At 42.0% G+C, this 14,045-nt stretch overlaps 1 protein-coding gene across 2 annotated transcripts in view; it reads right to left on the bottom strand.

Annotated features, from left to right (window-relative positions):
• hdac6 (histone deacetylase 6) overlaps window positions 1-13,478 on the bottom strand; it is a 24,169-nt gene extending 10,691 nt beyond the window's left edge. Inside the window, exons 1-16 of one of the 2 annotated variants that reach the window (XM_035382004.1) lie at window positions 13,415-13,478; window positions 10,342-10,459; window positions 9,613-9,711; window positions 9,203-9,316; window positions 7,776-7,861; window positions 7,084-7,168; window positions 6,410-6,450; window positions 5,895-5,991; window positions 5,168-5,265; window positions 4,591-4,695; window positions 3,678-3,746; window positions 2,860-2,986; window positions 1,660-1,725; window positions 872-931; window positions 419-508; window positions 22-128 (exon numbers count right to left, since the gene is read on the bottom strand). In XM_035382004.1, the coding sequence (XP_035237895.1) occupies window positions 22-128; window positions 419-508; window positions 872-931; window positions 1,660-1,725; window positions 2,860-2,986; window positions 3,678-3,746; window positions 4,591-4,695; window positions 5,168-5,265; window positions 5,895-5,991; window positions 6,410-6,450; window positions 7,084-7,168; window positions 7,776-7,861; window positions 9,203-9,316; window positions 9,613-9,711; window positions 10,342-10,425 (1,328 nt within the window). In that variant the 5' untranslated portion in view covers window positions 10,426-10,459; window positions 13,415-13,478. The remainder of the gene's footprint in view (window positions 1-21; window positions 129-418; window positions 509-871; window positions 932-1,659; window positions 1,726-2,859; window positions 2,987-3,677; window positions 3,747-4,590; window positions 4,696-5,167; window positions 5,266-5,894; window positions 5,992-6,409; window positions 6,451-7,083; window positions 7,169-7,775; window positions 7,862-9,202; window positions 9,317-9,612; window positions 9,712-10,341; window positions 10,460-13,414) is intronic. The other variant, XM_035382005.1, reaches the window with a different exon arrangement.
• Between the last annotated feature and the right edge of the window lie 567 nt (window positions 13,479-14,045).

Genomic DNA, 14,045 nt, shown 5'->3' on the forward strand with positions numbered 1-14,045 from the left:
ATATTTTGTCTGGATTCTCACCTCTCGCTGGGGGCCCCTGGATTCTCCAGGGCGGGGCAGGGGTCTCCTAGCAGTGACCTCATACAGGCGCACACCCCATCTGCAGTCAACTGCAGGTTATATCCTCCCTGATGGACAAGGAATTCATTTTCCAATGAAGACAATTAGACTGATTTTTTTTTTTTTTTAAATACTAATATATTTCCTATTTATAGAAAAGTCCATCCATATAAATTCAGAGACAGGATTTCAAATCATCCATCACTGTGTAACGGCATCCCTAATTATTTGGGGGTGTTCACTTTTAAATATGTAAACATGTTACACGTGTCTAGATACAGAAAAGTGCCTCAGTCTGTGGGGATTGGGCCAGTTATGCAGGAGTCAGAGAGAGATTTTATTTTATTTTTGGTTTCACCTCCAGCGCCAGCACCATCCTGCCCTGAGCCAGACCCTGCAGCAGGTGTGTCAGCACAGAGAAGCACTGAGGACTGGCATCCATCTCCCCCTGCAGCAAACAAGCACACAGTCAATATCACACACACACACACACACACACACACACCACATATATACACATACACACTAAGGACTGGCAGCCATTTCCCCCTGGAGCAAACAAGCACACAGTCAATATCATGCACATGCACACACACATACACGCACGCACGCATGCACGCACGCACGCAGGCAGGCAGGCACACACAATCTCACACACACACACACACACACGGACACAGCAGGCCGCCCTTCCGATAACGTTTAGCCAAATCACTTGTTCATGTTCCCCGACACAGAGTGGTCTCTCCCCCGACCATCTGTACACTTCAGCAGGATTAAGATTATGCGCCGAACATCTGGAAGCGCTTACCTTGAAATCCCCGACGACAGAGTCGAAGCCAGCTGCCACAAGCACCAGCTGGGGCTGAAACTGAAACGGAAAAACAAATAACACATTTAAACAGATTCAATTACGGTCAAACTGCCTTTGGTACTTCAGTTATACACACACCAGACCCAAAAACACATAATGAAAAAATAACATCACAGCAGATACGTCTGCAAGCTGGCAGTCCAACAGAATGGTTGCAGTCAAAGTCTGAGGTGATTAAGTATGTCATTCAGGGGTCAGGCTGCAGCGGTATTGTTTGTAAGTCAGGGATCAGGCTGTAGCACTACTGTATGTAATTCAGGGGTCAGGCTGTAGCAGTACTGAATGTAAGTCAGGGGTCAGGCTGTAGCGGTACTGCATGTAATTCAGGGGTCAGGCTGTAGCGGTACTGTATGTAATTCAGGGGTCAGGCTGTAGCAGTACTGTATGTAAGTCAGGGGTCAGGCTGTAGCAGTACTAAATGTAATTCAGGGGTCAGGCTGTAGCGGTACTGCATGTAATTCAGGGGTCAGGCTGTAGCGGTACTGAATGTAATTCAGGGGTCAGGCTGTAGTGGTACTGTATGTAATTCAGGGGTCAGGCTGTAGCAGTACTGTATGTAAGTCAGGGGTCAGGCTGTAGCAGTACTGAATGTAATTCAGGGGTCAGGCTGTGGTTCGGTTCTAGCGGTACTGTGTGTAATTCCGGGGTCAGGCTGTGGTTCGGTTCTAGCGGTACTGTGTGTAATTCAGGGGTCAGGGTGTGGCTGGGATTCAGCTGTACTGTACCTCATAAGCCACTGGGAGGAGGAGCTGCTGGAAGGCTGAAATATAATCTCCATCTTTCATTCCGATCTGCAGCAGAGAGGGAAGAACATGAGCTCCACCGGCGTCTCTTCACCAGTACGTAGCATTAAAAGAGCAAAAGTTCATTCTGCAATGTTTTTCAACTCAGCACCACATTGTCTCAATGCACACCATATACCGAAGGGCTGCCGTGTTTGTATCCCCACTATTATAATTACACTTTATTTTACGGGTTATATATAAAATGATGTTCTCTGTCCTATTCCACACTGCTTGTTATTTTCTGACTGAATAACTGTGAGTCAGACAGCACAGCACAGGCTGGCATCTTTCAACTCCTACAGGCCAGGAGCACAAAAGGCAGTTGGCAGCTGGTCGTTGGGAAAAGAAGTTCTACTTTTCTGCCTAATGAGGTGGCTTGTCCTTGTTCCTGACACATACACACAGTTGCACAGCCTCTCTTGGTGGTTATAAAGAATCGCTGTAAATAATTATTTTTGGTATGCTGTTCACTCTGTCAGCAGACAGAAATAAATTACCCGTATAATTGGACAGAGTGTGAAGTGTTTTCCTGACTGGATTGCCTCTCTAAGACAAGGATGGATTACTCCCCCTTAACCCAACAATCGTTATTCTCCACCACTCCCTCAGTCCGCAGCGGACTCAGATTAATACCCTTTGATAAGATGCCTAGTCATGTGCTTGGTGCTCAGTCAGTTAGACAAAACACTTCAGTTTGATCCTAATCTCAATATTTACTTTTTAAATATTTACTGGCTTAAAAATTGAGAAGTGGCACTGACAACACATACACAGACACACGCACAGATACAGCAGGCCGCCTTTACAACAGAGTTTAGGCAAAAAACTTGTTTATGCTTAATAAAACAGAATGTACCAAACTGAATGCTAACTGACACAGAGAAATGAAGTGGTGTGTGTGAGTCAGTATCCTGTTCCAGGGCTACACTGATAGAAATAAAGTGTTGTGTGTGAGTCAGTATCCTGTCCCAGGGCTACACTGAGGGCACACCGATAGAAATAAAGTGGTGTGTGTGAGTCAGTATCCTGTTCCAGGGCTACACTGACAGCACACTGATAGAAATAAAATGGTGTGTGTGAGTCAGTATCCTGTTCCAGGGCTACATTAATAGAAATAAAGTGGTGTGTGCGAGTCCCTACTTTGTTCCAGGGAACGTTGATATTGTAGCCTTCGCCGTTTCCTGTGCCCACGGCGCTGCTGTCCGACTCAGGCAGATGAGGCCAGAACAAGCCCTCTTCATATCTGTGCACGGAGAAGTACAGCACGCTGCCGGAACACAACACATCATTTACCATGAGTTTACTATGAGGTATTTATGAGTTTACTATGAGTTTACTGTGAGGTATTTATGAGTTTACTATGAGTTTACTATGAGTTCACTATGAGTTTACTGATTTTACTCTGATTTTACTATGAGTTTATTATAAGTTTACTATGAGTTTACTCTGAGCTTACTATGAGGTATTTATGAGTTTACTATGAGTTTACTATGAGTTCACTATGAGTTTACTGATTTTCTATGATTTTACTCTGATTTTACTATGAGTTTATTATAAGTTTACTCTGAGCTTACTATGAGTTTACTGAGTTTACTCTGATCTGATTTTACTATGATTTTACTATGCTTTTACTCTGATTTTACACTGATTTTACTAAGTTTACTCTGATTTTACTCTGATTTTACTGAGTTTACTATAAGTTTACTCTGATTTTACTTTGAGTTTATAATGAGTTTACTCTGATTTTACTCCAAGTTTACTGAGTTTACTATAAGTTTACTCTGATTTTACTCTGAGTTTATGAGTTTACTCTGAGTTTACTCTGATTGTACTATGATTTCACTATGGTTTTACTCTGAGTTTAACTATGAGTGTACCATGAGTTTACTCTGATTTTACTACGATTTTACTCCAAGTTTACTATGAGTTCACTACAAAGAGTCAGACAGGCGCAGTACCTGGGATCCTCCTGGAATATGTACTGGATCCCCTGGCCGTGATGCACATCCCAGTCCACAATCAGAACTCTGCAGCAAACACACAACAAGAGCGGCTCAACCACACGGCTCGCTTTATTAAGCACCCACCGTGCGGCCTGTCCCTGCACATCCGCCACCACTCCTCTGGTTTCCCTTCATAACCGACTTCACATATCCAAACGCAGCCGGCTCAGTAATTCAGCAAACTACACCGCACAGTTCAGGCATCAGGCGGATGCTCTCGTCCAGAGAGACTAGACACACGATCCATTTATAATGGCGGGATATTTCCTGAAGCAGTCCAGGTTGAGAGCCGGCGGTCAAGGTTACAACGGCAGTGCCCCATCTGGGAATCGAACCTGCAAGCTTGGAGTTGTAAGGCCAGTTCACTAACCACTAAACTGCACGGCCACTCATAACCAGTAACTGCACAGTAATGGAACTGGTCCACAAGTCACTTTGTCTGGCATCTCAATTAATTAAAAGGCTGGTCTGCGTCTTCATCACACAAAGCAACGCATTTTAAACAGTGGAATCCAGGAGTCAATGCTGTGCTATAATAGCACAATGCATGAAACTTGTTTATATGCTAATCCAGGTTGTAACAGTTTGTCCTTGTGTCTGTCCTTGCACTCATCTGTGTGTCTGTCTGTCTGTCTGTGTGTCTGTTCATATTTCAGTCTGTATGCCTGTCTGTACGCTCGTCTGTGTGTCTGTGTGTGTATGTGTGTCTGTCTTTGCACTCGTCTGTGTGTGTGTGTGCGTGCGTGTCTGCCTGTACGCTTGTGTGTGTGTGTCTGTGTCTGTGTGTCTGTCTTTGTGTCTGTGTGTCTGTCTTTGCACTCGTCTGTGTGTCTGTCTGTCTTTCTGTCCGTGTGTCTGTCCGGCTTACCGATCCAGGCCGTGTCGTTGCTGGGCGTAGCGAGCGGCGATGGCCAGGTTATTGAACATGGAGTAGCCGTTCATCTTATCAGCCTGTGCGTGGTGACCTGGAGGTCTGGGAACACGAAGGACACAATAACTTATTACACACTACTTATGAGAGACATGGACAGAGAGCCCTGACATCAGATAAACCAGAAGCTGCAAGCATCTCTGCACAAGGACCAGGGATCATGGGTATGCTAAATAATAAAAGAACAAAAAAAAAAAGGCGTGAGGACAATTGGAATTTGGCCCTGATAGCACTGATAGGGACAGCACACAGCGAGCCATCAGTTACAGGCCAGCAAGTCTGAAATGTACTGCAAGTCACCTTGGGTCAAAATATCTGTTTACGGTCCCTTTGATGGACAAGAATATATGAGGTACATACATCAATATAACTAACATGAATATAGAGTACCTCTCTACTGAGCCATAATATACACATGAATGTTTTAAATAAAAATCTTTTTCATAATTATTATTATCAACATCGCCTCATATCTTACTTATTTCATTCAGCTCATTGACTCGGTGCACGTTACCTAGCAACAGAGAATCCATTTCTCAGCTCTGACGCAAGCACTTTGTCCACAAGCTGCAGGACGGACCCAGCGGCCAGAGTGGCACAGAGAAAGGACTCCTGTGGGAATAAAAGCAGTGAGTCCCCGCAAACACCTACACTTCATCACCAAACCATAAGTCCCCACAAACACCTACACTTCATCACCAGACAGTGAGTCCCCACAAACACCTACACTTAATCACCAAACCATGAGTCCCCACAAACACCTATACTTCATTAGCAGACTATGAGTCCCCACAAACACCTACACTTCATCACCAGACAGTGAGTCCCCACAAACACCTACACTTCATTAGCAGACAGTGAGTCCCCACAAACACCTACACTTCATTAGCAGACAGTGAGTCCCCACAAACACCTACACTTCATCACCAAACCATGAGTCCCCACAAACACCAACACTTCATTAGCAGACAGTGAGTCCCCACAAACACCTACACTTCATTAGCAGACAGTGAGTCCCCACAAACACCTACACTTCATTAGCAGACAGCGAGTCCCCACAAACACCTACACTTCTACAGCAAACACACCTATACGTCTACTGCAAAACACCTTACATTCATTCAGTAGTGTGGAAGCACATTTATGACATCATCCCAGAACTGATCACACATGGACATGAAGCTCAGAGAACACTAATTCCTGAGTCCAATCATGAGATGAACAGAGTGGCAAATACTCACAGGATGGAGGTAAATGGAGTCGTACGTGTCAGAGAGCAGCCTGAGCTCGCTCTCGGCCATCTTCTGCGTGGACTTCATCCGCTCGACATACTCTTTCCTGCACGAAACACAAAGGACGCTTAGCATCCGTCTCAATCATTGACTTCACAAACCGTCAATCATGTACGACAGACACACGCCAAGAAGAAACAACAAAAAAAAAAAAAACACTTTTTAATCTTAATCTGAAGGCTCGTTGACGGCATCTGGGTATAGCTGATAGGCCCTGGCGAAGTATTAATTCCTAGCACTGTGCCGTCTTGAACAAAAATACAGAAACACTTTTTAATCTTCAATCTAAAGGCTCATGGTTGGCAGCAGGATATAGCTGGCCCTCCTGGACTTTTGTACTCTTGGTGTTTAATGTTTGTGGGAAGAGCGAAGCCCAGCCTGTCTCTGTGCCTCCCCCCTACCTCCCCCTCGCCCCCCATAATACCCAAAAACAAAAGCGTTTCAAACACTTGAAGGTGACTTACGAGTGCACCAGCTGGAGCTCGTCTTCAGTTGCAGCCCGAGCCTTAAATGCAAAGGACAGGGCACATTGACATACCAAAATATCAAAGAGCCATTCAGCAGACAACATTACATTACAGGCATTTAGCAGACGCTCTTATCCAGAGCGACTTACACAACTTTTTTTTTTTTTTACATAGCATTTTACATTGTATCCATTTATACAGCTGGATATATACTGAAGCATTTTCGGTTAAGTACCTTGCTCAAGGGTACAACGGCAGTGTCCTACCCGGGAATCGAACCTGCGACCTTTCGGTTACAAGTCAATGTAAACAAGTGACAAGAAAAATTATCAGATCAGCAGGGGCTTTATCTCTAACTGGAGACCATTGGTGTAGACCAATCGGGGACCCACTATACTACACTGGGGGGGCAGTGTAGTATAATGGATAAGGAGCTGGTCTTGTAACCTGAAGGTCACAGGTACGACTCCCAGGTGGAACCCTGCTGTTGTACCCTTGGAGCAAGGTACTTAACCTGCATTGCTTCAGTATATATATTCAGTATAAATGGATGCAAATGTAAATGCGGAGTAAAAAAAAGTTGTGTAAGTCGCTCTGGACAAGAGCGTCTGCTGAATGCCTGTAACGTAATGTAATGTAATGAATCACGGTTTGCTATGTTTGTCCCTTACCTCCACCCGTACACAGCGGGAGAGAAGCCCCTCCCTCTCCAGAGTCTCCATTATGGTGGTCACTCTCTCCGGACATTCTGGATGGCTGCAGCGTAATATACACCACATGCTTCAAACACAGCTGTTTTTCCAAAGTTCTCCATTTTATAAAATATCACAGGTCTTAGTCAATCACATCTGAGATGGACAAGACTAGCTAGACAGAAGGAAATGAGAGACTGTAGGATTGTATTTGGAGTATTGACTCCACTCAACCCGTGTCTTTTGGTTTTGTTACACCAAAACCCTTCTTTTTAAATGCACGAAAACAAAACAAATTATTTCACTGGAAGTGCTAAGCAAAAAGTTGCACTTTAACTATTTTAGATATGAAATAAATTAAACATCCCATTTAGAAGAAGAAAGACACACAGAGGAGCACGGATTCAGCAAATGTGCACAAAGACAGAGAATGCCAGTGCAACACAGCTATGACACATGGTTATTTTATAATATTTTCAAGGTAAAAATCCTGCCTTAGTATGTCTTTAAGTATAAAATAGTATATACTTCAAGTACACTTCAGCATACTGTTTTTTTCCACATACTGTCTAGGGCCTACAGGAAGACAGCTGGAAAGCAGGGGAGGTGAAACAAAATGGCGACCAGCCAGAGACAGACTGGCAGCCAGCTGCAGAGCTAAGGTGGCAAACCTGCTGTCCCAGAGGCAATGGTAGCGTGCAAAGGTTTCTGAGTACACCAGGCCTGTCCCAGCAGCTTTGGGCTTGCTACGCAGGTCCTGCAAACACACACAAACACACACACACACACAAAAACACACAGTAAGACACTACACAATTATCAAAAATTATGTCAAATAATATCAATATCATAATATCAAATTATACTGTATCATCACATTGAACTGGTATTGAAAAAAAATCCAAAATTCTCAGGCAAATTAATATTGCCGTTGAAAGCAAAATCTGAAACAAGAGTCCAGTGGATATAGGCTACATTTTTACATTTTGACTGTCCACAATGGGCTTCTAATCCTGTCACACTAAATATTAATCCATGGCCTAAAAGAGCGGGGGGTTTTTTTACCCCCTTTGAAAACAAACTATTTATATTCACACACTGGATAACTGTCTAGAGAAATGGCAGGCAATGCAGCATAGAACGAACAATTATAGGACATTCATGTTTATAACTGTATCACATTACCATTCACACGACACATGAGTGATAGCCATGGAAATCCGATTTGAAAATAGTGATATTCAATTACATAGCTTTATTTGGGTAACAACATCGTGATAAAGTGACTGCAGTTAAACAACAAATTAATAAAATAATAATATTCAAACATACATCAAAAAAATTATCACAACTCTCTGCCCGACAATATCACATACTCAACCCCCCCCCCCCCCCCCCCACAGAGTTTGATAAGAGTTCTCCACTGAGACAGGTAAATATCTCAAAATAAAAAAGTGGAAAATTAATCTCTCACTTCACGGTTTATGACTTAATGCATAAACTTCCATAAAGAAACAGGCTACTATTCGCAAGTACCGGAACAGAGTGGCTCACCGCTTCCGTTGCATCCTTAGAGGAGAACCTTGGTCTGTTTCCTTACAATCTTGAAATATTATATTCTTTATTTTTTTTCATATTTACAGTCAACTCCAAAACTACTGCTTTCTTACTCAAGGTTCCTGCAACTAGCACGACACTGCAAAACCGCCAACATTATTTCAAATACCGGTACTGAAGTATTCGCAAGACAATGATCGTGTCAATGGAATCAATCCTTTTCTCATAAACAGGTACACTAGTAAGACCAGAGCTGGGCGTATAGTAAATACAAAGCCAACACAGGACTGAAAAAAAAAAACAAGACGCACTTTCACCCTCAATTGCTTTTGTGAAGGAAGTATCTGGAAGTATGGCTATGAATAACCGTTACAAAATGAGTATTGTGCCTTATCGGACCTGCGTTTTGTAGTTGTTCCAATGACCTTCGGTATGCACTTATTGTACGTCGCTTTCGATGAAAGCGTCTGCCAAATAAATGTAATGTGATGTAATGTAATCTGCCTTTTTCCCTGTATGCAGCTGAAAGCAAAGCCAGTACCAGGTTTTTGAGCTGGTTGGACATCTCCTCCTCTCCTTTACTTCGATCCATCCTCCCTTTCTTCCGAGCCTCTTGCAGAGTGGGCTTCTTGATTGTGGGCTTGCTGGTTTTCTTCTAAGGTAATAGAGTGAGAGAGAGAAAGGAATCAATACAACATTAACTACAAGGCTTAACAAAACACAGCATTTTAGAATACAGGAAGACGGACCTGGAGAACTATCCAAATGACAACCCAGCTAACACAAACTGTTACTGTAATGTTTTGTTAATCTTCATAACACTGCCAGTACATAAAAGATTTTGTGAGAACGTTGTCTGTTAGCTGGGAAGTGTTGTGTGGAGTGCAGAACAGAATCTGATTTTTTTTTATTTTTTTTTTAAACCATTTTAAGACAAATAAAGACTCCTACCTTGAAACTACCTACAGCTCTGATCTGTCCCAGGTAACACAAAGCCTGACTCTGCCTGTCTGAAGCTCTGCTAGTGCTCGCTACCTTTACCTGACGCAGCTGGGGGGTGGGGTGAGGGGGGGGGGGGGGAGGCACAGAGACAGGCTGGGCTTCGCTCTTCTCACAAACATTAAACACCAAGAGTACAAAAGTCCAGGAAGGCCAGCTATATCCTGCTGCCAACCATGAGCCTTCAGATTGAAGATTAAAAAGTGTTTCTGTATTTTTGTTCAAGACGGCACAGTGCTAGGAATTAATACTTCGCCAGGGCCTACCAGCTATACCCAGATGCCGTCAACGAGCCTTCAGATTGAAGATTAAAAAGTGTTTTTTTTTTTGTTTTACCCCCAAGTTAACGAGCAACTAAACACATGTCATTGGCACACATGCATGTCACTATAATGATTAAATCATTGCATGAATTTTCTATAAATGCTTCGATAAATCAACAATCTGGAATGACAATAAAACTTACTAAAACCTACTTTTCAGGTCCATGAAATAAAAAAAATTTTTCTCTAATTATTTTTCCACTGATTTTCACATTTTTCATTTCACTATTGCTACAGACCAAAGCGTACAATTCCACTGTTTTTGAGGGCCGGCCATCTTCATTCATTTATACAATTCCTACAGTTGAGAGCGTCACAAAAGGAAAAGGGTAAGAAATGCGCTTTTTAACGGTCTTACTTTTGACATGGAGTCAGGTGATCTGGGAGAACGGTGGGAGCCTCTGAGCACCCTTGACCCCGGGGGGTCCGGTTCGGAATCCATGTCGGATTAAACCTTCCCCATAAAATAATGGAGCCTGCAAGCAAGGGGGGGAAAAAAGAAGACGCAAAACATCAAAATATCTTCTATCACTAGTTCTGTGACCTTTCGTGTCCTTGACCCGTTCAGGAGTAGGTTTTTTGGAATGTTTTTTTCAAAACTCTCAGTCAGTGTTCTAGAACTCCATTGTTTTTAGTTGCCAGCGGTGATTGTTACATCAGCGTTAGAAGGTTCAGTGAAGAACGTTCTAATCACGTATTTGTGACCTCACACATTAAAGGGTTAATTACCACACCGCATTTATTAACATGGAATAAGCAGTACTGTACGAAGAAGTGAAGAGATGCCATAACACAAAACACAGAAGCTACAAAGAAAGAGATCCTTTCTCGAGAAATCTTTTAGAAACACTGTACACACTGAAGCAAATACATCACTTCACAGCATTTTCAAGGTTTCAAGTTGTTTACAGCTGAACTTGGATACAGTATGTTTGCTTTTGTGCTGTGCAACATTATTTCTTGAACTGGCCAGTTCCAAGCAGAGCACACATATATAACATTACTGTTGACAGTTTGATTTCTTCAGTTTAAAACCAGGTGCAATTACAGAACTGTCTTATGCCTCCAAATAACCAAGATAAAAAAGAAAATATCTGTTTTTTAGGAGATTCTTGTCCACCACCATATTTCACCATTGGTATGACAGCATGTGATTTAGAAATTACCCCCCCAGGTCTGTGTTTCGTGCAGCGCGTTCGCAAGCGAAGTCTGTATTTTACTCGAATTTACTGTCATTATCCCCCTGGATATGATCGAAAATGTCAAGGCTCTGCTCTGGGTAACAGTAAAATACGACCCCAAATCACAGAGATGCCGATTCGCACAGGACTAATATTATCACATGACCTCTGTGTTTGGCGAAATATGGTAGGTAATTTGCGGTGGAATTTTTTCTTTACAAATTACGGACAAGGCAGATTCGCACGGGATTAAGATCACAGACGACCTCCGCAATTATTACAAGTTACTAGAGCTCCCCAGGTAGGCTAATACTAGTCCCATGCGAATAGGGCTTAAGGCTGAATTTGAATTGGAACCGGGTTCTCTCGTCAATCACACACTCAAACAAATTGAATATCACAATCAATACACAGTACTTGTGCTTCCAGAACACAGCACATGTGTTCAGAATGTTTACATTTATTCTGGGCAAAAACACTGAATCCTATTTTACGGCAACCTTTGCAACAATGTTTGAAACAAACGGTGGCAAAGGCATAATTTAAAACAATTACGTCTTCATCTGGGTCAAATAGCATTCATACCACATGGGTGCAAAGAACATGTGACATAAGAATACTATAGACACCCACCATATTCAGAATTTTGCTGAAGCATTCAATACAATCAAAAATATTTAGTACATATCCAAAACAAAGAAAAAAAGTAGATCAAGTCAAGTTTATTTAAAAATTTAAAAAAACTAAAATAAAAAAAAAACATTTAAAACTAGAAGAGTGCACTCAGTAGAATGCAGATCTCCGCCAGCACTCAATCTATTTCAATGGACAACGATGATGGAAATTAATTCAAATAAAACACTTGTCGTTGACCGATTTGCAAAATATTCGAGAATATTTCGAGTCCTTGGCCTGCTGTCAGTATGCACAACAAATATTAGGCTGATCGGTCCAGTAGCATGCGAGATTAGCTGCGGACAGAGACACAAACAAACACACGCGACCAAACACATGATTCCCTCCAGGATTCGCCTGGCGGAGATAACAATTAACCATTATCCATTTTGCATCATTAACCAAAATGATGCAAAACAAGAGCATACAATTTAAAGACAAACTTGACTTGACCTGACTAGACTAGTAGGATATCCTATCCCTTTCATCAACATTTTTATTCATAAAATCAAGGCATGCGTGCCTGTTAAGGTTTAGCACGACACAGTGTTGAATATCATCACGTCTCTTTGAACGTGGTCTTTTTCCACACGTCCTTTTCAACAGCCATCTAAACATGCAGTCCTCGCTGTTACAAAGTAACGACGGCGCGCGCAGCTGCCTGAACGCTGAAAGGTCTTTCCTACCCAAATGCTCAGAATTTCTCATTTGTATCATTGAATAAAATTTGGCATAAATTTGATTGCTATTCGTAGGCTTTTCATTCTCAATTATACCTACAAGATTTCAGTGTAGAATTATATGTCGAATTTTTAGCCACAATTCTTTTTTTTTTGAAAAGTGTGAATGAAAATGTTAGTTTAAGGTGCACACAATAACGTCGTTTTAGCAGCTTCCAGTAAGCAACAATCTTTAAGCACACCAAACTTCAGAGAAGGCTGAACAAAAACAGTTTCCCATTACTTGCACATGCAAGCACTAATGTAGATAATTTTATAGACTATTTCCATTGATTGTCATTAACCTAGACAGGGATCTACTATCAGTAAGGCTGCTGACAAGACAAGTTTAGAAATCTTAACAGTATTTCGCCAGCGCTTCAATAGTTTGCCTGTAGCAGTAGCAGATAGATTGGCTAAGCATTTGATAAACCAATCACTGGCTTAACATGTCCAACTAGCTAGTTACCTTACCCACGACTTTTCACCTTAATTTTCACTAGATAAATAACTATTGCACGATCTGCTACCTTTTATTTCAATGTATTATAGCGCGTACGCAAGGCAATAAAAATGACTGGCTGCCCAGCTAGCTGGGTGCAATAGTGCATCCTACGTACTTGACATTTTTTGTGTTTTTTGAGGAGGGGTCGGCTCCGCGCTCACGGGTAGCTAGCAAGCTAACTGTTGTAGCTAATAATAATAAACGCGCATTCCCTCGGCTTTTAAGTGAGCATAATCCGTTTGCAAACCTCGCTGAAAGTCACCGAAAAATGAAACATGTCATATGTAGTTACCGCCAGTGAGTAACATAACACATACTGTAAAATAAACTAAATGTGATATCTGTACTTACTTTCAGTTGTAACAACCGCTTCAGCGCTAAAATTATAAAAAATGTACACGCCCCTAGCCCGGCTAGGGCGCAAAATGATGACGACATCTGGCTGGGGTTCTGTATCTTGCAGTATGACCATCTGAGGTCGCTGTAATAACACCTTTCTACAAGAAATGCATTGCTTTGATGCAGTTGGCCTACTGTACACGATGTAGCGCGGTTCAGTCAATGCGCGAAATAATTTTAATTATTTTCATGCAACAGATTTAAGCTCTTTTGAGCAACACAGAAAAACTGGTTTTAGGGCAGTTTCAAAACAAAATTATACTTACAACTACCGGAAAAGAAAAAATCAGGTATGTGCACCCACACTAGCCCTCTCTGGATAAGACTGGAAACCCCAGCTCTAAAACATGTAAAGCATCTAATTAAGAGAAATTAACAGCTTGTTAAAATTCTGAGATGGCAGTTGACGTTGAAATGACAACCAGCATACACAGTGGTCCCCCAGGACCGAGTTTGAGAACTACTGTTGTAGAGTATAGCTCTTATATATACAGTACATACTAACTTGCTACTGAACTATGGAGTTAGGACATCCCATGTGAGAAAATAGCATGCTGAAGTATACTATTTTATACTTAAGGAT

The sequence above is a fragment of the Anguilla anguilla genome, chromosome 11 (genome assembly GCF_013347855.1).
Source record: "Anguilla anguilla isolate fAngAng1 chromosome 11, fAngAng1.pri, whole genome shotgun sequence".
Lineage (NCBI taxonomy): Eukaryota > Metazoa > Chordata > Actinopteri > Anguilliformes > Anguillidae > Anguilla > Anguilla anguilla.